Below are 24,365 nucleotides of genomic sequence, written 5' to 3' on the forward strand. Positions count from 1 at the left end.
AGGGAATAATCATTCAGAGTATTTCTTACTTCATGCTGACCTGAATTTTCAACATATTTGTTCAACATATTCAACATGTATCTTTTAATTATCTTGCTCCGCAACATTTATAAACTAGTTATTTAGCTATGACCCCATCAAAAGCAGTTAAATTATTTTTGCTGAGAAAAAGAGGAAGTGAAAGCACTGAACTCCTAGATTTTCAGAAACATTGCAGTTAGGTTCAAAACATGGTACTTGAAATGCATTCAAGTGTGAAAGGAAATTAAAATAAGCTATTCAGACATTTGGCTGTCTGGAAGCTGTCAATTATAACCTACTAAAAGCTATTTCTCTTTGAAGTAAATAGAAGTCTTGCAGGTCAATAGATCCTAGGGGGTTTAATGCCTTGTGATTTGGTTTTGGCTTTCTATGATGTAACAGCTGCTGCTTTCTAGGTATCTATCTGAGGCAGCAGGTGTAAGGTACGGGACTGAAAAAGCGGTGATTTTTTTTCACTGTTTCTGCTTGTACTGCTCTTTGGCTTCCAAGCAGGAGTGACGGATGGGGTGCCTCTGTTATGGAGATTTCAATGGGAGTTCGCTGATATGGGGGATTCTCTGATATGGGGTGGTCTCTGATATGGGGGCTTTCTATTGTGGGTGGTCTCTGTAAGGAAGGTTCTGTGTTATGGGGGCCTCTGGTGGGGTGCTCTGATACCAGCCTCTCTGATGGGAGAGCACTGATGGGGTGGCTGGGGGTTGGGGTGGGCAGAATTTGCATTGTAATCATAATAATAATCTTTGTAAGTGTCACAAGTAGGCTTACGTTAACACTGCAATGAAGTTACTGTGAAAATCCCCGAGTCGCCACATTCCGGTGCCTGTTCTGGTACATGGAGGGAGAATTCAGAATGTCCAATTGTGGGGGGAGGGGGTCCTCTGATGGACTTTGAGGGCACTTATCTTAAATATTCACCCTCTTGGCCCACCCCTTCAGGCCACGCTGGCAAATACTTTCACCAATCCACGTCCACATGAGTCAGAGCTTAGAGGGATGGAGCATCACGGAAGCGTGGAGATGATGTCCAGCCTGTGAATAGGATGCAAATGGGTCACGAACCTCAATGCCACAACCAGTGAGGGACCAGAAAATCGCAAACGCATCAGTGCCGTTTTTCTCCCCGACACGGAATTCTCCTCCACATCGGGAACTCTGCTACCAGCGGTGGGCGGCAGAGAAACCAGCCCATTTTCTCTGTGCTGGAAAAATTCTTTATAGTCATGTGTATTCCAAGTTTCAAATGTTTATCCAATTTTCACTTTTAGAAACTCCCTGTGGCGAAACATTCCATGCTCCAACAACCATTTGTACAAAAAAAATTCTAATATATGCTACGATACTTGGGTCTCATGTGAGGAAGGTAATGAGCCTTCAGGGGCCCTGAGAATGAAGCAATCTGGCTTTGAATAAAAATAGATACAGTAGGACATGGACAAAGCAATGTGGATCTCATTCTGTGGGATTAACAAATCAGATTTTATTTACAGCAAGTGATTGAGTATAACTTTGGTGCTAAAGTGAATCAAAGTTTATGAATGCCCCAGAAGTTGCCCAACAAAGGTCTTGCGCGGAGGTTTTATTTCTCAGCCATGTCTATGTTTATCTAATTTTATGCCAAAAAAGTTTACAAGTGGTGCAAGGATCAAACAAAGAAAAAAAATGGATAAATTGAGGGAGGGATCAAAATACAAACAGTGGCCGCAATTCTTCCATCCCATGGTGGGGCAGGAAAGTCCATTGTTTCCTGCTGCCGACGTCGGTGGGAAAACACACCAAATCGTCTGTTAATTGACGAACCTCGTTAATTGCACAACTGGGTGTTTTGTGACGTATTCCGTGGCATGGAAGGCCTGATGGCGCATAGTCTGCCATTGTGTCTGAGTGCCATATTGAAAGGCAGCCAAAATCACTGACCCACTGGACCTCCTGAAAATGAAGGTGGATCTCGGGGAGCACTCTGAGACCGGAAGATGGACTTCTTGAGAAAGAAAATGGATCTCCAGGAACATTCTGAGGCTGGAAGATAGACCCACTCCAGGACATTGAATCTGGAAGGTCAATCTACAGATGCTCACCCTCTCCCCCACCCAACCCACTGTGGTGCTCTGGGGTCCAGGATTGCTGGTGTCCTCCTTCCTGAACCCTGGAGGCAGCCCCACGCATTGTTCAGGTGAGTCCCAACATCTGCACGGCATGTTGTACAAACATGTTTTGCACCGGCATGTTTTCCCACTGGTGTTATGGAGAATCAGGCATTCATCTGCATCCCATTAGCAAAATGAAAATGAGTTTCACAATGGCCTTTGACAGGTTTCGAGATCTGCAATGGCAGGAACTCCCGATATGGACTAAAATGTTTTGAGCATTTGTTCGAGGGCTCTGCTCCTCATATGAGAATGGTAAATCACTTTGCGATGTATATGCTACACTTTCACTCTTTGCTAAATAGGTATCTGACTCAGTTTCTGATTAATCCGTAGTGCATTGTGTTAGTGATATTGCATCGTAAGGAATGCAGTTCGGTAAGTACTTACTTCCATTTTGTTGTCTAGTTCAATTAGTTTGAGGGACATGAACTTAATTATAGTTATCACAAATTTGCATAAACATGGTCACCAATAAATCTTTTCCCGCGCAAAAGGCTGAGGCTACAATTTTACTGCACTGCAGTTATTGTTTTCAGCACAAGCACACTCTCGTAACACCAAATTAACCCTATGGCCTCTGATTAACAGTTGGGTGCCTCTTCCTTTTGCAGGTTAGAACCTTGTAGGAACTGAATTGACTCATTCCACATTGTACCCTATTGACTGGGAGAGAGAAATGACTTTATGCCAATCGGTTCTGTCTGGATTCAACCTCTGGTCTCAGAGGTGAGAGGAAAGGTGGCTAACCCAATGTAAAATCCAATTGCTCTGCATGTTAGCTGATAAAAATATGTACAACTTTCAGCTTCATCCATAAAAGAGGGTCAAATAATGTAGTAATACAACAGAAAACAGGATACCTTACTTTCCAAAGCAAATCTCCGGTCTAAACACTCTTCACTCATTAGACACCCACCTTATCAAGCAACCTATTGTTCCAAATGGGAAATTTACTTTACAATGATGTTCAAAATGTTCCATAGATATTCGCTGGGAATTTGCCTGGTGTTTCTCCAATTACATCCCATTACATCAGTGTAATTTCAGCAGTTCAAATGTATTTCTAGTGAATGTATGTTCTATTGATCGGAATTTCCCAGTAACTGGAAAATGCTCTGTTCTGATATTCAACTCCAATTATCTGAATCCCTAATTAAATAAACCATAGCAATTTTATTTCATATCTCATGAAACCATTTTTTTTAGACCCATGTCTCAATGACCTTTATTATAGACATTACATACAGTGAATAGCTTGAATTTTTGCTCTCTCTGTTACCAACTCCATTGTTGAATTATCTCCCATGTATCATTCAACAGCAGAGACCTTAAGCTATTTTTAAAGGAAATTAGGTAATTGGTTGAAAATAAGAAACTATTAATGAGAGCAAACATGAGAATGACCAGAAACTAAAAGACTCATAGACTCTTGCAACCTAGAAGGACACCATTTGACCCATGGTGTCTGTTCCAGCTCTGGGAAAGAGCTATCCAATTAGTTTTATTTAATGTGCTGAGTGTTCAATCAATTTTACCCAGACATCTATGTGAACCATTAGGATGCTCCCCACCGGCCCTCCCTGTCACACCTCACCATGTGATAAGTATTAGACAGGTTATTTACTTTTGAACCAGTGAAGTTAAGGTTTTGCTCCATTTCCGGTAAAACTGCAAAGGTGCATTGTTGTCGTGGATTTTCTGCTATTAGCTGGACTGAAGTTGGATATAGATAATTAACGCTTGACCTGCAAATAGGAACCTGACACCTGTGGTGCATAAAAGAAGCCTACAACACTGTCTTGTATAATGAGCCTGGTGGGGTATAGCGCATGTGAGAGGATGGCTTGTTTACAAAGAATACTTTTAACTGGCTGTATTTCTTGCTTAAAGCTGGAAGATGAAGGATTGTTTAAATGTCAATATTATAGAAAACGCAGTTGCCTTTGTGCCATGACCTTTGGAGACCTTTTTCTTGGTCCAAATATTTTTGCGGCAAATGTTTATTTATGGTCCAGTAAGATTGCTGGAGAAAGGAGTTAGTATTCTTGAGCTCAATTGATGGCCAAGCCATAGATGTGTATATATTAATATGTACCAGGCTGTATAAGGCCTGCAAAAATAGAATTGTGTTGTATTTCAATCAGAAGTGCTCTGAAAATTGCATAATTTGGATCCTCTCTATTTGCTATATCATCTGGTTTAACTGCTGACAGTTGCTCGCAATGATACACTGAAGAAATGTAATTAATTGCACTTCATAAATTGGAGTGTCTTATAATCCGTGAGGTCTAACTGCCCTCAAACATGTTCAAAACTCAGTCAACCAGCCTGCTATATCTTCAAATGTGGCAACAATATAAATGTTGCAGTGCTTAATGTTTATGTTGCCCGAGACCAACCTGCATGTTTGGAACTGTCACAATGCAAGACCTTTGCAAGATATTTTATTTATTACACTCAGAAGATAAAAGTCAGAATTTTAGGCAGCACATGAAAAGCTACCATGTGGTAAGCTCTAGTTACAAATTGGATACTGTGTGAGAAATGTGCAAACGTTCTCATCTTGTCCTTCCAACTGTGTACCTGTATTTATGCTTGAAGTATGTGATGTAAAGAAAGGAGATGTCCTTTAGTGCTTAAGTAATAAAGGATAAATTGAGGATATGCTGGCGGAATTAGATAGATGAGAGCGAGGAGGCTCATTAGCTGCAAAAATGCCAACGTAAAGCAGTTGGACTGAATGGCCTATGTCTGCCATAAACTCGATAGAAACCAACTTCATGAAATGCTGGCAGAAATTTGCTTAAAAGAACATACAATCTCCATGGGAAAGTGAAATGGTATTAATGCATTTCAAATATAGGATGCAGCTGTAATTTAATGATAAGTCTAAAATTATTATTATTATTATGTTATATATAGTCTATAGGTACTGACTAATTTTCACCCTGAAGCTGATTCCAGGAATGTGTGACTTCATGGGCTAGCCAGTATTTCTTTTCATTTAATATACTGTGATATTAAATCAAACATCAATATAGTAATATTACAGTAATAAAGCTATGCAAATGTCAAGAGTGGGTTTCTTACTGAAATAATAAGTTTGTGCAGTTTTAGTTACCATTTTCCCCATTGTTTCTTTTCTATATTATATTACATCAAGAATACTTTTATTTCTATCTACTTTTTTGTATCTGTCGTGGAGATTAAATCTGTCATCTATTTTATGAATGTCAAGTTCTGTAATTATTCTTCCAGCTCATTGATTAAGTCTATGATTGTCTCCTTTCAATTATTTACCAATCATATTATGCAAAATCTTTTTTTTCCAATTTCATTTTAACCCAAGTATATTCCTTAAAGAAATCTACAATTCTACAGCTGCCATTGCAGATAAGCACACACCTCAGGGTATAAATGTTATTTTTCTAATATTTGACTGGCAAGCTGGTGGAGTTGCATTGCAAAAAAAGGTGATGGTGTCAGAGCCAATTCCAAAGGATAAATATGATTTTCTTTTGTTAAAAATGTTAACACACACAGAAAACACATTTATCCTTTAGCATTGGCTCCAACACCATCATCTTTTCTTGTACTGAAAAGGGCGTCAGATCACCTGACAGCCTTTGAAATGCAAAATTACCATTCAGTTCCACGCAGCAAGACATTGCACCGGCCAGTGATTAATCCAGAGACAGGTGCTTGGCGGATTGTTTATATATCTTCCCTTCAGGCTTGAATGCATCTCAAACACCCTGCTTTGATGCTTACCACAATGTTTCTGAACACTCTTGCTGTGGTTTACCACATCAAAAGGAGCTAAGTGGTTTCACTTCCTCTTATTCATAGCAGAAAGCACTTCGCTGCTGGGAGGGTCTGATGGTGGTCTGATCGGGTGACTGATGGTGATTGGTTGGGGGGGGTCAGTGGTGGAAGGAGTTGGGTCACCCTCATGCATGTGTGCTGTGGGGGGAGACCCGTTATTCCTGTGGTGGGGTTGAAGATACCCCTACCTGTTACCCGGGGGGGGGGGGGGGTGCAGAATTTGCTTTGTGGGGTGGAGAGGGCCTTCCGATGGACTTTGGGGGGCATATCAGTTATGCACTAACCCCCTTGACCCATCTTTGGGTCCACTACATCAGGGCCATGCTTGGGCAAACTTGCACCAAAGCCTACCCAGAGGATTTCCCACAGTGGGGGGACTGTGCATAACCAGGGGGTGAAGCCAGCTTTGAGCCCATTAATCAAATTGAAATGGATACAAATCAGTGGTTAATGGGCTGGAACCACCGATTTGCATCCTCCCACCAGTGGAGGACAGATAGCTCTCTGAGGCCCCCGGCAGGGGATCATAGCCATGCAACGTGAACACATTTTTCGGGGGACGCTCCGTTCTCCGTCCGATCAGGAATCCCGATTGCGGCGAAGGGCAATGAAGAATCCATTGATTACCCCGCACTCTTGTGCCCCTAGTATTTACAGAATCTATCACTGACGTTGTTAAACTCCAACATCCTGAGGCAGATATAATCCCAATCGAAGTGTCGCTTCGGCCTGCTCAATGGCAAGCGTTGGTAAACACATGGCTCCTCAGTCCTGATAATGATTCATTTTAACAGGTTCACATTCAGCCAAAGCTTAAACCAACAAGACCAACATCTTGTAGGAATAGTGCCGAGCATATCAAAGCATATTAGAAATGCATTATCAAACAACAATTGATGCTGAGCCAAACAGAAAGAGATATTAGTACAGGTGACTAAAAGCTTTATCAAGAGTTTTCTTTTAATTGTCTTGCAGAAGTAGTGGGAATAACAGAGCTTATGGGGGTGCCAAGTCTACCACCTTCCCTTGGCTACCCCCAAACTATTCCCATAATATGGAAGGTGGGCAGGCACCAAAATCAGCAGCCCATGCACAACTTTTAAATAAATAATTTGTGGCCAATTGTTTATATTACCAAGCTAATTGACACATTCTTACAATTATTACGCTAACCTAACCCTAATGTGATTGCTGTGAATAGGAGGGAGAGAAACGTTGTAAAAAAGGTGGGACAATATCTTTCGGGCGAGGGGGTGTTACCCTGTGCGCATCAAGGGAATCCTCCTCAGGGTGCTATACCCCCTCTTTTGTTCCTCCCTGCCTGGTCTTCAAATCTCACTCGCCCTCATCCTCTTCCCTAGTGATCCTTTGCTCTTCTTCCCAGGGAATGCTTTCAGTCCCATCAGCACTCACTGTTGAGTACTGACATTGTGGGGACTGCCAGAGCTGCCGGACAACCAGATCCTCCCACTGAGGGGCAGATATCCAACACTCTGGCAAGAAACTTTCAGCTCCCCTACCACAAGTCCACCCCCCCCCCCCCCCCCGCGGCGGCATCAGCAAGCCATTGATTCTTCGTTCACATCGGTGGGACCGAAGATCCAGCCATTGGGATTCTCTTTTCCCACTGGCAGCGCAATCCCCCCCCCCCCCCCCAGTTTCCTGACGCCATGAGGCGGCTTCAATGGGACATCCCATTGGCAAGCGGCAAGGAAATAGAATCCCGTCCTAGTGAACGGTGCGCCGCTGAGAAACGGGAGCTGTGGGACCGGAGCATCCCCCCCACTCACACACACACACACACACTTAAATACAGCCCATGGAGTGTTTTCTTTGGCTTTTCAACCATTTTGTTCTCTACAAAAAGTCATATTTCACTCGTAACTGCTTCTCGCTGAACCAGTCCAAAGGGCGATTTTCAGAACCCCCTCAACATCACCCTGATGACCTCCCCCCCCCCCCCCCTCCCACCCACCACTCCTCCGCACAGTCACAGCATCAATGGAGAAGGTTTCTTCCACTCAATGTCATTACTGTATAACAGAGACGACGCATCAGAGTAAGAAATGAGCAAAATACAGCTCATTGGGTTTTACCCCCACCACTTCAACCTGCTAATGAGAAAGGCTCTAGACATGCTTTGAATTGTACTGTTGCACATCATGGCACATTTAATTTCATCTCTCCCAGCTGTACAGTATTTGACAGGGCAAATATATTCACCTGTTTACTCAGTGGGGATCGTTCTTTTGCCCCATCCACACAGAGTTTCAATGAGGTTTGCACGATCTGCCAAGACCTCAATAAAAATCCTGTGGTGATTTCTTGACATTTGGTTTCCCAGCTGTCAGTCAGTGTATTTATAAGAGGAATACATTGGGACTAGGATTTATTTGTTATTTTATTTGTTATTTTATGTTACAAATTGTTTGCAGTTGGAGGCTTCACTTGAGTGTTTGATATTTTACTTGGACACACCTCTTTCAATAATACTATATCTGCACTTACTTCAGCCTTCCAGAAGATGGCAGAAAAACTAAGCAGGGAAATTATATTTGCATACATGAAATTCATGCAGAGTATTTTAGGATTGACTGGGCAAATACTGTGCTTTTTATTTTTAATTAAGTCAAAAAAACTATTCATCGCCTGTGTAATTACTCATCAGTGGACCTGGTGCCTTTTTTGCCAACAATCATATACTCACATATTGCATTTTTTCCACATTCTTTAATAATATGGGTCTCCTGTAGCCAGCCTCCACATCAGTGTAAGCTTGATGGGCGGGATTCTCCGTCCGCGTTCGCCCGGCAACCGGAGAATCCCGCCCGAGGTCAATGGAGTTCTCATTGTACGCGGGTCGCCCGTGGCGTTCTTGCGGCGGGCAGGGTAGGGGAATCCAACCCGATGAATTTCTTTGGTCTGCCAATGAGGTAGACCTACCTCACATTGGATCTAACTGGTCACTGTTGATGTTTCTAGTGTTTGTCAGGATGCTGCTGCTGCTATTGACCACCAGTAGAATTGAGATTTATCACCGAAATTGTTTCCTTTCTGGGCCAGAGAGGTTGATTGGCATTACATTAATGTTAATCATGTCGTTAAAAATGTGCTCATGTTCTTAATTATCAAACATCACTTTCTGTGGCAGGTTTAATGGGCAAATAATGTGCCAATCCAGCAAATTCTTAAAAATAATGAGAAGGTTAAAGGTGAGATGGTGTTTTTGCGAAGCACACAGCAAAACATCAATCGACTAGTGTGTTCTGTAAATTTGCAAATCCAGGCATATGTCTCAGTTTGCGAACTTGCTGTGTGATTTGTACATCAATAATGCTTTGCATCAATACACAGTTGTTTTTCCAGCAAGTTCGGCCCAATATGTTGAAACCTTTCTAAAGGACTGATTCTTCCAAGAGAATGCATGGCTGCGGTCATAGGACAGCGAAAGTAGGTCCGAATTAGGTCAAAAGTCATGATGCTCTAGTCATCATAAATGTGAGGCAGACTTGTTCGAGCAGAACTTCTCCTGCTCATCATTTTTTGTGTGTTAATCAGCAACAATGCAAACATAAAATCAAGTAACAATTACATACTTTCCTGTAGCCAGAAGACATGGATCCATTTCAGGAAAGCCTGGAAGAACGGAGGTATCCTGGTGAGGTCACGATACCAAGTCCCAAACCTAAATATGGACAATGCAAGGACATCAGCAAAAAAGATCTCATAACGTAAGCAGGGAGAATAGTGTCAGCTCTTTCTTGACTTTATTTGCTAAATTTTTCATTTGAATAAACTCTTTACCTCTGTATTTTCATAGCATGCCACACAATATCAGACATGTTCTGTTTAATGTTCGTTTCCCAAAATCTCTTGCCAGATAATATTCCTTAATCTTAATACAATGTAATTAAAGTAAGTCAAGTGCATTTATGTAAGTGGTTCGTTTTTCCAAGTTTTTTTTTAGGATGTTTAGCAAGCCATTGCAGACAGTGAAGCTAAACTGGAAACAATGAAATATTTTTTTTAAAGTTTCTAAAACATAATTACTATTTTTGGCTGTTTTCTTGTTTGGTGACAGATGTCCAACACCACGGTGTGATGGGAGTGGTCATGTCACGGGTAATTACGCCTCACATAGAAGGTGTGACTTCCTTTTTCATGGTGGATACTGTCTTTTCAATTTATTGTTTTCAGCTTACCTGAGCAATGCTCTCAAGTGAATTGCAAAAAAAACTTGTATGTTAACCCTTTGACAATTGAATTTCCTTGACAGTTTGCAGCATGTTTGTCACAGAATTCTGTACAATAATCAGTAAACTTTTGAGACTGAATGCCATGAAGAGTAAGAATACTATAGAAGCAGAAATAATATTCTTTATTGTCAATTCTTCATACATAAATTGTAAACATATTCCTTTGGAAATGTGACACAAATGTTAAGTTACACAGATTAGCTGTCTTGAATTTGCGGCCATTCTTTCATAGAGATTTGATATTGAATGTAAATGTCTTTTAAAAGTTATTCATTGTAAAACATGTTCAATTAAAGAAACAAGTGCATTGTTTTAGCAAATAGATTCCATATTTATGATAAACAAAATATTACATAAATATTCAGAGGGTTAACTATTGGCATGAATCAATCAGTGAAACCATTGCTTCTCTGCATTTGTCAGGTCGTGTCATATATGTGTATGAAAGTTTGGATGGAATTGGCATGAGTTGACTTTTCTGCCTTGCATATCTTACAGTCTATCCGGCTGTCCTTTGGCTGACAAAAGTATTCGAAGTATGATGGCCACCAGCTCACAAGAACTCAGGTAAGACTTAAGTTGCATTAACAGATGAATGAAGTATTCACTTTGGCATTAGCCTTATTATTTGTCATACACAAACACACAAATATATTATTATGTATTACTTGGCAGCTGACTGGAAAGAGGCAGCAGCATGGGAGTGACTGGCAAAGAGAGTGAGGGAAGCCAGGGGGAGATTTGATTCTATAAAGCTGTTCCATTACAACCTTTATAGCCATGCACTTATTTGATCTAAGCAACAGATATTGTTGATTATTAGCCAAATTATGTGGATTGCATCCACTGGAAGCTCTGCAAAGAATAGATACGTTAATTAGGATGTTTTTATTTTAGTTAAAATCTTTTAATGTTCATCCAATTTTAATTATGTTTTTAAAAATTTTACCATCAGATATGTAAAAAGAATACTTGTGCAATTCTTGTCACACGTAAATCTAATGTGTCAAAATGTAACATTTGAGCATTATTTTTAGAGGATATAAAAATAATTCAGCTGCCAAACTGGCAGTTCTTGTCCTCGCTGCTTTCCATCTGTAAATTTTATAACTGATACAAGGTACATCCATCTGATCAATATGCTTTCCTTATATTTTTGTGGTAGATGTCCGACCCCTGGCTGTGATGGATCTGGGCATATCACTGGAAACTATGCTTCTCATAGGAGGTAGGTAATAGGTCTTTAAGCTGTACAATATCCTTTATCCTTTTCACTTTTTACCAATCCCATTCTGGCCTTTTCCTCCTTTTTATGAAGGGGTTAACTTCTTGCTGGATTTAGCTTTACAAATGTCATTCCCAACTTGTCTTTCTTCATGTGTGAACTTGGATAGTGAGTGGTGGTAGGCCCAAGGACAACATAACCAAACCAGTTCCTGTATTTCCCAGAACATGTACACCCGCACTTCCAGCAAGGTGTCAATCTGGAACAAAATCTCTGATTGATTTTATTTTCCTAATTCATGAGTGCCGTGACAATTACAAAGACACTACTGTTACGCTGGATGAGATCAATTAAATGAGCTCAAGCAAGGATTCAAACAATAACTGTACCGGTCTGAAAGAATCAGCTAACATCTGCCTTAACCAGCTAAATAATTCGGTAACATACAACTTTGCTGCTGTAAGATGGCCCACAGCTCCTCATGAATGATTGCTCAGATTTGAGCTGCTTGATCCATTCTATGTCTATCCCATTTAGGACAGTGGTAGGACCATACAACACAATGTTGTGATGTATTGTCAGCTCTACATGATCGTCGCTCCTACCAATACTTCATGTATACATGCAGCTGTGAAAAGTAGATTGGCGAGGATGAGGTCAAATAGGTTTTTTCCTCTTCTTAATTCCATCACCACCCACCACAGGCCCACTCTGGCAGATATACCCTTCAGGACTCGGCCAGCTCCATTGGTAGCGATGCTACTGGTTCATCCTTGATGTACGCCATTTGAGTCCAGCAACCAGAGTACATTCTGTGCCTTTGCTATCCTGAATGCTTCTTTCAATTGGTGTTCAACATGGAGTAGTGTTGATTCATCAGTTGAGGGAGGGTGGCATGTGAATATCAACCGGAGGTTTCCTTCCCATGTTTGACCATATGTTTTCATGGGCTCTGGATGAATGTTGAGGACTCCAAAGGGAAACCCCTCCTAGCTGTATACCACTGTGCTGCCATCTTCTGTGATAATTTTGTGTTGGAGGATTCTGGCTGTAAGTTATGATTTGGTGAATATGAATAAGCGTGGCCATTGTTTGACTAGTCTGTGGGAATATCGTGGCACAAACCCCCAGATATTAGTATGGAGGATCTTGCAGAGTCAGCTGAGCAGGGTGTGCCATTGCTAGGCCCTTTCAGCAGGCAGTTCAGAGTCAACCACATTTCTGTGCATTACATGTAGGCCAGACCAGATAAGGATAACAGAATCCCTTCCCCATAGACCATTAGTGAATTAGGCGAGTTTCCTGGCCACCATTACTGAAACTAGGGCCGGGATTCTCCCCTTCCCGGCGGGGTGGGGGGTCCCGGCATAGCGGAGTGGCGCCAACCACTCCGGCGTCGGGCCTCCCCAAAGGTGCGGAATTCTCCGCACCTTTGGGGGCTAGGCCCGCGTCGGAGTGGTTGGCGCCACGCCGACTGGCGCCAAATCCGGCGCCAGCGGCCTTTGACTCCCAGCGTCGGGGCTGGCCGAAAGGCCTTCGCCGGTTCGCGCATGCGCCAGTGCATCAGGTGCCGCTGACGTCACCACCGGCGCATGCGCGCTGGGGGATTCTCTTCTGCCTCCGCCATGGTGGAGGCCGTGGCGGCGGCGGAAGAAAAAGAGTGCCCCCACGGCACTGGCCCGCCCGCCGATTGGTGGGCCCCGATCACGAACCTGGCCACCGTGGGGGCACCCCCCGGGGTCCGATCACCCCGTGCCCCCCCCAAGGACCCCGGGGGCCCGCACGCGCCGCCAATCCCGCCACCAACAGAGGTGGTTGAAACCACAGTGGTGGGAGAGGCCTCTCAGCGGCGGGACTTCGGCCCATTGTGGGTCGGAGACCCGGCGCAGGGGGCTCGCCGATCGTCGCGGAGGGCACGCCGATCGGCGGGGCGTGATTCCCACCCCCGCCAATTCCCGGGTGGCGGAGAATTTCTGCCACGGTGGGATTTTCACCTGCCCCAGGCGATTCTCCGACCCTGCGGGGGGTCAGAGAATTTTGCCCTAGCTTTATATTTAATTTTTCCAATTAAGGGGCAATTTAGCATGGCCAATTCACCTACCTTGTACATCTTTGGGTTGTGGGGGTGAAACACACACAGACACTGGGAGAATGTGAAAACTCCACATGGACAATGACCCAGGGCCGGGATTCGAACCCGAGTCCTCAGCGCCGTAGGCAGCACTGCTAACCGCCCGAAACTAGCTTTTAATTTCAGATTTATTACTTAATTGAATTTAAAATCCACTAGCTGCCATGGTGGGATGTGAATTCCTTTTCCCGAGCATTAGCCTGGGCCTCTGAATTACTAGTCCAGTAACATTACCACTACACCACTGATTCCAATACTCCTGCTACCTGTAAGATCCCAGAAGTGCCCAGATTTCCTCTGTACTGTGGGCCTATTCCCTGTACCACTTGTGTTACCTAAATTAGCTCCTGCAGTGGTGGGGTCATTTTTCCATCAGAGCACACTTGACCAAATCACCTCCAGACAACGTAAACATATGCAAATGAGGTCTGCATTGTTACTTGTTAACAGAAAGTGTGTTCATTAATTTAATCTTCTCTAGCGCAACATGCAAGCTTGCAAGTCAGATGCTTTTCATAATGTCGCTTCACACTTTGAATTTCCTTATTGGTTTATTATTGGGCAGGTGTATTTTTTTTAACAATATTAATTGGGTTATGATTTGGAATGCATTGCCTGAAGGGGTGGCGGAAACAGATTGAGCCATAACTTTGAAAAGGGAGTTGGATCTCAACTTAAAAAGGGATGATTTGCAGACCAATGAGGAAAGAACAGGTGGTTAAGGATGATTGGATGGCATTTGGAGAACACAACGGACTGAAAGGGTTTTGTGCTGTATGATTTTCTGATTAACCACTGGAGTAAGAACACTACTATACATCAGACATGTCAGTCTGTGACCATGAATATCCTTCCAGATCAGACAGGGTAGAAAATAAAAATAACTTCAGAACGACACACCACTACGTCTTGAATCAATGATGAATTTTGAATTGCCAACAAAACCTTTGCAAACACCTGCTGACTATTTTTGCCATGTCGGTTGATTAATATTAACATAGCGCAATCTGTTGGTTGCTAAGCAACGAGCCGCCTGATCTAAACACAATCCTGTTTCCGGCCCCATGCCAGTTTAGACAACACGTTTCTGCTTAACTAGCGTCACCAAAAAGGCATCTTGTTTATAGTGACAGTTCAAGACTAAACCACTTCCAGTTTCTGAAGCACTTTGTTTTGGACTTAATTGTAAAAACAACACAATCTGCCCTAATTCTGCCAAACGTACAATAACTGATCGTCTGCAGATTCATTTTGGTTGGATCCAGGGTGTTCCAAGACACACCCACTCTGAAAGTCAAATTTTAACAGAGAAACAATTATCAAATAAGTTAAATCATGAAATTGTCTGTATGGGTCCTTACAGCAATATAACTGGAGTGTGATTAAAATGCTATGTCAAAGCTGATCCATTTGAAATTCCACAAGAAATGTTGGGCGGGATTCAAAGGAAACATTTCTGAGTGTCATTTTTGTCGAGTTTGGGGGAATTTCTCGATGGCCACTTCGGCGTGATTGCGGCCCGTATTCAAAAGCTCTTAGTGCCAAAAATGAGCCATTTAGTGCGGAAAATGAGCCCCCCACAAGATTCTCACCATTACTGGCTGTTCTGCCGTTTGATTCGTCAGACTCGTACCTCAGCTTCTCGCCGCCAACAAGGGGAAGCTTCTTTTAAACGCTCCCTCACCGCTCACTGCCAGTTGATATACAGGCAAAATTATTCTTCCCTCTCACTGACCACATGTCCATTGTCTCGTTGGACCTCTATCTGATGAGGCCGAGACTACTGGAGTCGGAGGTCTGCTGGATCCCTGGATTCACCTGGGTCCCAGCCAGATGCCGGAGCCTCTGCTCAAGGTTCTCTCAGAGCTGATGCAGATCCGGGTTCGATCCTGGCTCTGGGTCACTGTCCTTGTGGAGTTTGCACATTTTCCCCCATGTCTGCATGGGTCTCGCCCCCTGAACCCAAAGACGTGCAGGATAGGTGGACTGGCTGTGCTAAATTGCCCCTTAATTGAAAAAAATGAGTTGGGTACTTTAAATTTATAAAACCAAAAGAAAAGAGCGCAAATGACAGGACACAGCCATGACATTCAGGAGGGGATGTCAGTGATATTATAGTGACTGCATTGTATATTGGAGGAGTTCCAAAGGCTTTGGGCACAGGAGGCAATGTGTGTCACCGAGGCCAACACTGCTGGGGTGGCAACCGCTGTGGAAGGCCTGGAGCACGACATCAGCCAAAGGCATGGCTCAAACTGTGACGACCGTGGCTGAGAGCTTCAACATCATGACCCAGTCACTAAGGGTCATGTCCCAAATGGAGGTGGGCATTGCCAAGGCAGTCTAGAGAATGGCCGACTCACTGAGGGCCATCACCGAGGGTGCTGACATCATGATACAGACAATGGGGAGCCTCCAACTCTGGCAGAACCAGAGGTCTCTGGAGCTAACTCCAGCTGCCGCTCTGTCCTCTGGAGCCCCCCAGGGTCCATGGGACACCATCAGGGAAGAGGAAATGCTGGAAGCCAACCCGGGACCTGCCAGCAAGGAGGTGATGGAGGTCTCCAGTTCTTCCGAATCTACCTCTCCTGACACCAGCGCACATCAAGGGTAGCGGGCGGAACAGGATGGCACAGCGACGCCTCTGGCATCACTAAGTCAGCCGGGGCCCTCCGGCTCCAGGCCCTCCAGAGGACATCCGCCAAGGCATCAATGGCCACAGGGCGCAAAAGCAGCAAACTGCCTCCACCTCAAGATGTGCATCCTGGGGACACACTCAGATGTAGCAATAGACCACAAGAGATCAAGAAGAGCGAAGAGTACTGAACGGGCAGTCACGGTCCCAGGGGGAAGGTACGTCATGTTCAGCGCTATCCTGGAAGGGGCACCTGTCGTACTGGTAAATGTGTACGCTCCCAACTGGGACGACTCAGAATTCATAAAGAAGACCATGGCGGAAATCCCCAACCTTGACACACACCGTCTGATTATGGACTTTAACTGCGTGCTGGACCCACTGACCGACTGATCAAACCCCAGAACAGGGAAAAAGTCTGGCATGGCTAGAGAGCGAGGGGCCTTCATGGAACAGATGGGGACGGTGGACCCATGGAGGTTCCTGCACCCAGGAGAAAGGGAGTTCTCGTTCTTTTCGCAGGTGCACAAGGTATACACCCATATTGACTTCTTTGTAGAGGGGAAATCGGTGCTTCCAGGGATCACGGGAACGGACTACTCCGCGATCGTTATTTCCGACCACGCTCCACATTATATGGATGTGAGGTTGGAGGCAGGTCGGGCCCAGCGCCCCACATGGAGGCTGGACATGGATCTCCTGGCCGACAAGGCTTTCTGCCAAAATATATCGCAGGCCATAGGCGATTACGTTAGTAACAACCAAAACGGGGAGGTCTCACCCACCACGTTCTGGGAAACACTGAAGGCCGTGATCAGAGGAGAGATCATAGCTTACAAGACAAGTAAAGATAGGAAAGAGAGTGGACAGGCAACAACTAGTGCACTCCATTCTGGAAGTTGATAGAACAGGGGCTGGTTTAGCACAGGGCTAAATCACTGGCTTTGATCGCTGGTCCAGCTCAAGGTTGATAAACTCTGATGGCCAGGCATACAGGCCATCCGTGATCTCCCAGATGCACCTGTGGGCTGTGGATTGTGAAATGCCACACAGGTCCCTACTCGAGCCCTGGAATGAACTGGTGGCATAAATGTTGAGGGTAGCAGTGACCTTTATGGTCACCAGGAGCAGGTGACCTCTTCCTCCAAGGAGTGCCATGTCCATGAGGACATAACTGTCTCTGTCTCTGCCCTGAGACAGAGTCTTCTGCAGCACATGTTGTCTTTCATCTCATTGAAGGACCTACGAAACCTTGGGCTGTTGCTGGCCTCCCCTTTTGGGTCCCTCAGTCTAATGGGTGGCTGGGTCATCACGGTGTGCAATGGCCCCCTGTATATGGTGTGCCACCTGCAGCCTGCGTCATCGCTGCTGCCTTCTCTGGCGCCTGGCTGCCTCGGCTGCCACCAGGAACTCAAGGATGGCCTCTGCGAGATGAACCCCAGCAACCATTTTGGTATCTGTAAGGAATTGGAGAAGAGATAGTCCAACAATCAGTAATGGGCTTCCATCCCAGATCCTCAAATCACCCAGCCATCCCCGCCCTTACGTGTCCCGACCTCTCAGAGTGCCAAATAGCGAGCCACACTCACCCACGGCTGCATCAGGAGCCCCTAGACCACAGACCTCTGCAGGGAACATTAGGGAGGCCATGTTTAGGTACCCTCCCTTGATCCACACACTTACCCTTGGGTTGCGAGAAGATCCACAGTGCAGAATCTCTGCTCTTTAGTGTTTGATTGTTTTTTTCATCTTTGTATTGGCATTTTCAAAATGATATACATTGCCGTTCGTTTTCATTTATTGTACAGTCCCAAAGGTTTCTTCTTAGGTTTCTCAACTTACAGTTTGTCACCGTCTGGCTCAGCACACAATCCTCCCTACCCCCCTCCATTCCCCCTTCAGCTCTTCTCTCTCCTTGACCCTGCCCCACCTTCCCCCTTTTTTCTTGCTGCGTTTTGCTACCTCACCTCGCTCCCCCCGGGTCCGCCCTCGCTTTCCTCTATCTTGTCCTGGCTATTTCTCCCCGGCTACTGGCTACTTATTTATTTATGTGTTGGCCACAAACAGGTCTTGGAACAGTCGGGTGAATGGTTCCCATCTTTTGTGGAACCCCTCTTCCGACCCACCGATGGTGAATTTGATTTTCTCCATTTGGAGAAATTCCGATAGGTCGGACAGTCAGTCTGCAGCTCTGGGTGGTACTGCTGACCGCCAACCAAGCAGGATTCTATGGCGGGCGATCAGGGAGGCAAAGGCAAGGGAGTCCACCCTCCTCCCATGAAGAGAAATGGCTGGCCTGATACCCCGAAGACCGCCACTTTCGGGCATGGCTCCACCCTCACCCCCACCACTTTGCACATTGCCTCGAAGAAGGCTGTCCAGTACCCAGCAAGTCTGGGGCAAGACCAGAACATGTAGGCGTGGGTGGCCGGGCCTCCCTGGCACCGTTTGCATCTATCCTCCACCTCCGGGAAGTAGTGTTTGATTGTTGGCAGCTGTCTCCATGGTGTGTAGACTCCATGAGTTCAGGCGCACTGTTCAGGTTTGTTCAAAGTTTGCTTGACATACAGTGCACATACCAGCCTCTGAGACGTGGCATGTGTACCCTTGATGATGCACTTGAGAGTTCAGGAGCGTGAAGTACTGTCACACCTTCAGCTTTCAGCTGTGACGGGCTGGTCACAGTCAGAAGGATTGAAATTGACATTCATGAGATAAGCTCTTTGCTGGAAGAGTTTGTTAGGACAGACAGGCTGCAGCTGTGGTTGCCTGAGATGGGTCTCCACAATATTTAAAGATGGCATTGAAGGTCTCCTTACCTGTGTTCGCTACCCCCCTCCCTGATCTAGGGGTGACCCCTGACCTAAAATGCTTGCCTCCTGACCAAGCCCAACCCCCTTGAGGGTTCCCCACCTGAAGCACTGGGGCAGCAGCTCCGGTGCCCTTGAGCTGCAGGTATGGAAATGGATATGGCTACTCACCTCACTTCCCCTTAGTGGCCATTGCACCAGCTTCACATTTTTGAAAAGGAGTACTAAACGACTCCTGCGTGATTCTCACTGGGGAGTTGGGTAATTCCCGGGAGGCTGCTGCATTCGACTTAAGTCTCGCTTATGAAATTGAAATGAATGCAAATAAGGGTGAATGATATTCCCTCCATTCTTGGACGAGATCCGGATGAATTGCAAGCTGAACCTCAAACTGTTTACCTGGTGCACCTAGATCTGTGCCGAGCGCAATGCGGTGGTTAAATCATGCCCGTTATTTTATTCCAACAGCTGTTCAAAATTATGCTCATCTCTACCGGAAGCCGTTCCAGATTTTGGGCAGATTTTAGGTCACTCTTTGAGCAGAGTGCTGGCTGAGGCAAGAAAGACAACTTGTAGCTCTCCAGCTGCACAGCCGAGTTTCGTCTTCAAATTCTCTGGCACTCAGTGCACAGATATCTGGAGGTGGGTTTTTGCCACCCTGCCGGTGGGGTGGGGCCTGATAGAGCCATCAACGCTGCCTCCACAGAAATCAAGGTGCTGAAAAGCATAGTCCACCATCTCCCCACAGAAAGGCGGAAACCCCACCACAAGCACAGGGGCAACGCACCCTCTCCCTTCCTCGGAAAAGAGGACCCCCACACACACACACAGGAGCAGAACCACTCCCCCTCAATGGAGTACTTAATGGCAGTGTCAGGTTGGCAGTAGACAGTGTTAGTGTCCAGGCGTATTCTCCCCCCCCCCCCCCCCCCCCCCCAAGAGGCTATACTTACCTTTACGCCCACAACTCCCGTAACAGCCTCCCCGAACAGGCGCCGGAATGTGGCGACTAGGGACTTTTCACAGTAACTTCATTTGAAGCCTACTTGTGACAATAAGCGATTTTTTTTGATTTTTTTTTTTAACTAGTTCCCCTCGGCTGCTTCATGTTTTGCAAAAGCAGTTGTAAACCTCGCTGACGTGACATCACATCAGCTTGGGGGAAATGCTTAATGTGAGGGGGGGGGGGATGGAAATATGGTGGGTAAGCCCTTTAGTTATGATAATTTATTAAAACATATTGAAATGAGGTTCCCTTGGACGCGATCTTGTGATGTTACCAGCCGGCGCGAATCTAGGTTTCCAATTTTCGGGCAATTCTGCACCATCCCCATTTGTACTCAAGGCTAATTGCCCCCATAGTATGTGTATGAACCCCTGGATATCTTCAAAAACAACTCACAAATGAATGTAAATTTTCATGTTTGTGAGGACTCTGTCCTGCGGAAAATGAATGAAATATAAAAGTATGATGCTCAGACCTTTATGTGAACTACTTGCTTGATCAGTCTGCATCCAGCACTCACTTGTCTTCAGCACAGCTGACCTTCTTTGAGCAGGTAAATCTGCCTTCTACTGTTTACAATCTTCTTCCTAACTTTGTATTCTCACTGAGTAAAGTCACTCCATTATTGAGCTTGATTCTCAGTACTTGTGCAAGCTATTGAATTCAGCGGCGAAATTACAACCAAACTATTACAGGAATACACCTAGCCACAATTGGTTTAATTTGACTAGGCATATTTTGTTATAGTGTACAAAATATAAGTACTTTTGTTTCAGCCCGTCTAAAATTACTTGGCAAAATTATGACTAAGTTTGATCTTTAGTTAGTTATCCAAAACGTGAAGCTACTCCTTTTGAATTCATTTATCACTAACTCCAGCTGCCTAATTATTTCGTATAACTTAAATGTAGCTGTTATGCTTCTTGAAAGAATGCTCGAAGTCGTCTTTAGGTTAAGGATGATTTATTGTGTCCCACAATAAATTACAGATTACACTTGATAAAAGGCTGCTCTTCAATGTTCTGCAACTAGGCCCCAAACAGACTAGCACCCTCCAGCTTCTTGCACCTCTTGCCACTCCAACCCCTCCGGTTCCCAGTGGCGGAGGCGGGCCTTCGGCGTTCCTTTTATGGGTGTCCCCGCGCTGCCCCCTGGTGACTCAGGCGAGGATCACCACATCCCCCTTCTTCACTTTTTTTTTTTTTTTTTTTTCGTAGTTGCAGAGCTGTAGTAAAACACAAAGGTAAAGAGTTAGGTTTATATATGTATATACACAGAACAGGGCAGGGCGATGCATTTGTCAGTCCATGTTCACAGGTTCAGACGGTCAGGTGCACGTCTGATCCGTGTAGACCTCCTGAGTGGGCTTGGAGATCCAGGGTCGTTTGTGTCCGTGCGGACATCTGTTGCTGGGGTGTCAGGAAGATGTATGACCGTGTCCTGTGGATCCAGTGTGTCCTGCAGATCGAGTGTCGGAAGGACCCGTGGACGAGGTGTGACCTTCAGAAGGTCTCGCCGATTTCGTCGAACCATTGTTCCATCATCCGACTGCACGACGTAGGACCGTGGCGATGTTAGGCGGAGGACCACCGCCATTTTGGACCAACCCCCAGCTGGGTTTCGCAGCCTCACTGTGTCGCCGATGGCCAACGGTGGCAGTACCTTGGCCTGCTTGTCATAGTGCTGCTTTTGCGCTTGGCGCTGGTGACGCATTTGATCCAGGACAGGCGAGTGATCAGGATTGGTGAAGTGTAGCGCTGGTAAAGTTGTCCGCACATCCCTGTTGAAAAGCATCTGAGCTGGTGATAGTCCCGAGCTCAAAGGTGACGAACGGTACGATAGGAGGGCCAAGTGTACGTCAGATTTGGAGTCCGCAGCCTTGCTGATGAGTTGCTTGACTATGTGGACACCTTTCTCCACCCTGCCATTCGATTGCGGAAAGTGGGGACTCGACGTTATGTGCTGGAAATTGTAAATCTTGGCGAAGTCCGTCCACTCCCAGCTGGCAAAACAAGGACCATTGTCGGACATGACCGTCCGTGGGATGCCATGCCTGGAGAAAGTTTCTTTGCAGGCCTTGATGACGGCTGCTGCTGTGAGATCCGGGAGTCGCAGGACTTCCGGGAAGTTGGAGAAGTAGTCAATGATCAGGACATAGTTGCGGCCCATGGAGTGGAACAAATCAATGCCCACTTTGTCCCATGGTGACGTGGCCATCTCATGCTGCTGCAGTGGCTCCTTGCATTGTGCCGGTCGATGTCTTTGGCACGTGTCACAGGAGAGCACCATGTTGGTGATGTCCTCGTTAATCCCTGGCCAGTAAACAGATTGGCGCGCTCTCCTTTTGCATTTTTCGGCACCAAGGTGCCCTTCGTGAATCCTGTGGAGGATGTCCGCCCGGAGAGCCATTGGAATGACGATCCTGTCGTTCCGCAGTATAATGCCATCGACCACGGATAGTTCAGTCTTGACATTCTGGAACTGTGGGCACCGCCCCTTTGGCCAGCCATGCTGCAGGTTGTGTAGGACTTGAAGGAGGGTGGCGTCCTCCTGTGTCGCCTGACGAATTTGCTGCAGCTTCTCATCCGTTGCCGGGAGCGTCTCCTTGCACCACTGTGCATGAGCTTCCACATCATTGATGGACGCCAGTGGCGGGTTGTCAGCGTCCATGGCTCGTGATAACGTGTCAGCTATCACAAGGTCCTTGCCAGGGGTGTAGACCAGCGTGAAGTCGTACCTGCGCAACTTCATCATCATGCGCTGTAGGCGCGGCGTCATATCATTGAGGTCCTTGTCAATGATATTGACCAGCGGCCTATGATCCGTTTCCACGATGAAAGTGGGGAGACCGTACACATAGTGGTGGAATTTGGTCACTCCTGTTATTAGCCCTAGGCACTCCTTTTCTATCTGTGCATACCTGCACTCTGTGGCGGTCATCGCCCGTGAAGCGTAAGCCACTGGAACCCAGTCCAACTGGTCATCCTGTTGCAGTAGCACAGCACCAATCCCATGTTGACTGGCGTCAGTGGAGATCTTGGTAGGTTTCACCGGGTCAAAAAATGCAAGCGTTGGAGCTGCCATCAGCTGGTATCTTAGATCATCCCATTCAGCCTGGTGAGCCTGGGTCCAGGCAAACTCCGTGTCCTTCCGTGTCACGTTCCTCAACGCCTTTGTCCGTGCTGCCAGGTTGGGTATGAATTTACCAAGGAAGTTGACGAATCCCAGGAACCTTAGAACCGCTTTCTTGTCCTGTGGTCGCTGCATGCTCTGAATTGCAGCGATCTTCTCAGCGTCCGGCTTCACCCCGTGCTCTGAGATTGTGTCGCCCAGGAATGTCAGAGAGGACTGTGCGAAAGTGCACTTGGCCCGGTTGAGCTTGAGTCCAAAGTGGTGTATCCTCTGGAAGACTTGCTTCACCCTCGCAATATGGTCTTTCTCCGTCGCCGACCATATGATGATGTCATCCACATAGACACGTACGCCTTCGATGCCTTCTACCATCTGCTCCATGATTCTGTGGAAGATTTCGGATGCAGATATAATGCCGAAGGGCATCCGATTATAGCAGTACCTTCCAAACGGCGTGTTGAAGGTGCATAGCAGGCGGCTGGACTCATCGAGCTGCATTTGCCAGAAACCCTGTGAGGCATCAAGCTTGGTGAAGATGCGAGCGTTTGCCATTTCGCTCGTGATTTCCTCGCGCTTGGGAATCGGGTAGTGTTCCCTGCGAATGTTCTTATTCAGGTCTTTGGGATCTAGACAGATCCGAAGTTCACCAGACGGCTTCTTGACGCACACCAGCGAGCTGACCCAGTCGGTCGGCTGTGTGACTCTTGAGATGACGCCTTGAGTCTGGAGACGCTGAAGTTCGGCTTTTAGCTTGTCCCGCAATGGAGCCGGGACCCTCCGTGGGGCATGAACAACCGGTATGGCTGTCTCTTTGAGCAAGATTCTGTACGTGTAGGGCAGTGTACCCATGCCCGAGAAAACGTCGGGGTAGTCGGTGAGTAGCAGCTGTATGTCCTCGTAAATGCGTGATGATGCAGCCGTGTGCATGAAAATCCGCTGAATGAGCTGCAAATCCTTGCAGGCTTGAGCGCCGAGCAGCGAGGACCTGTTGTCTTCCACAATCTCAAAGCGTAGGCCTGTTACGACAGTTTTGTTGGCAACTTGTAGGTGGCAGGATCCCTTGGAGATGATGATAAAAGGCTGCTCTTCAATGTTCTGCAACTAGGCCCCAAACAGACTAGCACCCTCCAGCTTCTTGCACCTCTTGCCACTCCAA

At 46.0% G+C, this 24,365-nt stretch overlaps 1 protein-coding gene across 15 annotated transcripts in view; it reads left to right on the plus strand.

The window, feature by feature from the left end:
- LOC119967604 (myelin transcription factor 1-like protein) overlaps positions 1–24,365 on the plus strand; it is a 569,116-nt gene that overhangs the window by 485,602 nt on the left and 59,149 nt on the right. For 11 of the 15 annotated variants that reach the window (XM_038800349.1, XM_038800344.1, XM_038800345.1 and 8 more), the window contains 4 exons: positions 9,621–9,745; positions 10,096–10,158; positions 10,769–10,837; positions 11,436–11,498. In XM_038800349.1, coding sequence (XP_038656277.1) covers positions 9,621–9,745; positions 10,096–10,158; positions 10,769–10,837; positions 11,436–11,498 — 320 coding nt within the window. The remainder of the gene's footprint in view (positions 1–9,620; positions 9,746–10,095; positions 10,159–10,768; positions 10,838–11,435; positions 11,499–24,365) is intronic. The other 4 variants (XM_038800353.1, XM_038800355.1, XM_038800358.1 and 1 more) reach the window with 1 other exon arrangement.

This window comes from Scyliorhinus canicula, chromosome 6 (genome assembly GCF_902713615.1).
Source record: "Scyliorhinus canicula chromosome 6, sScyCan1.1, whole genome shotgun sequence".
NCBI classification, from domain to species: Eukaryota; Metazoa; Chordata; class Chondrichthyes; order Carcharhiniformes; family Scyliorhinidae; genus Scyliorhinus; species Scyliorhinus canicula.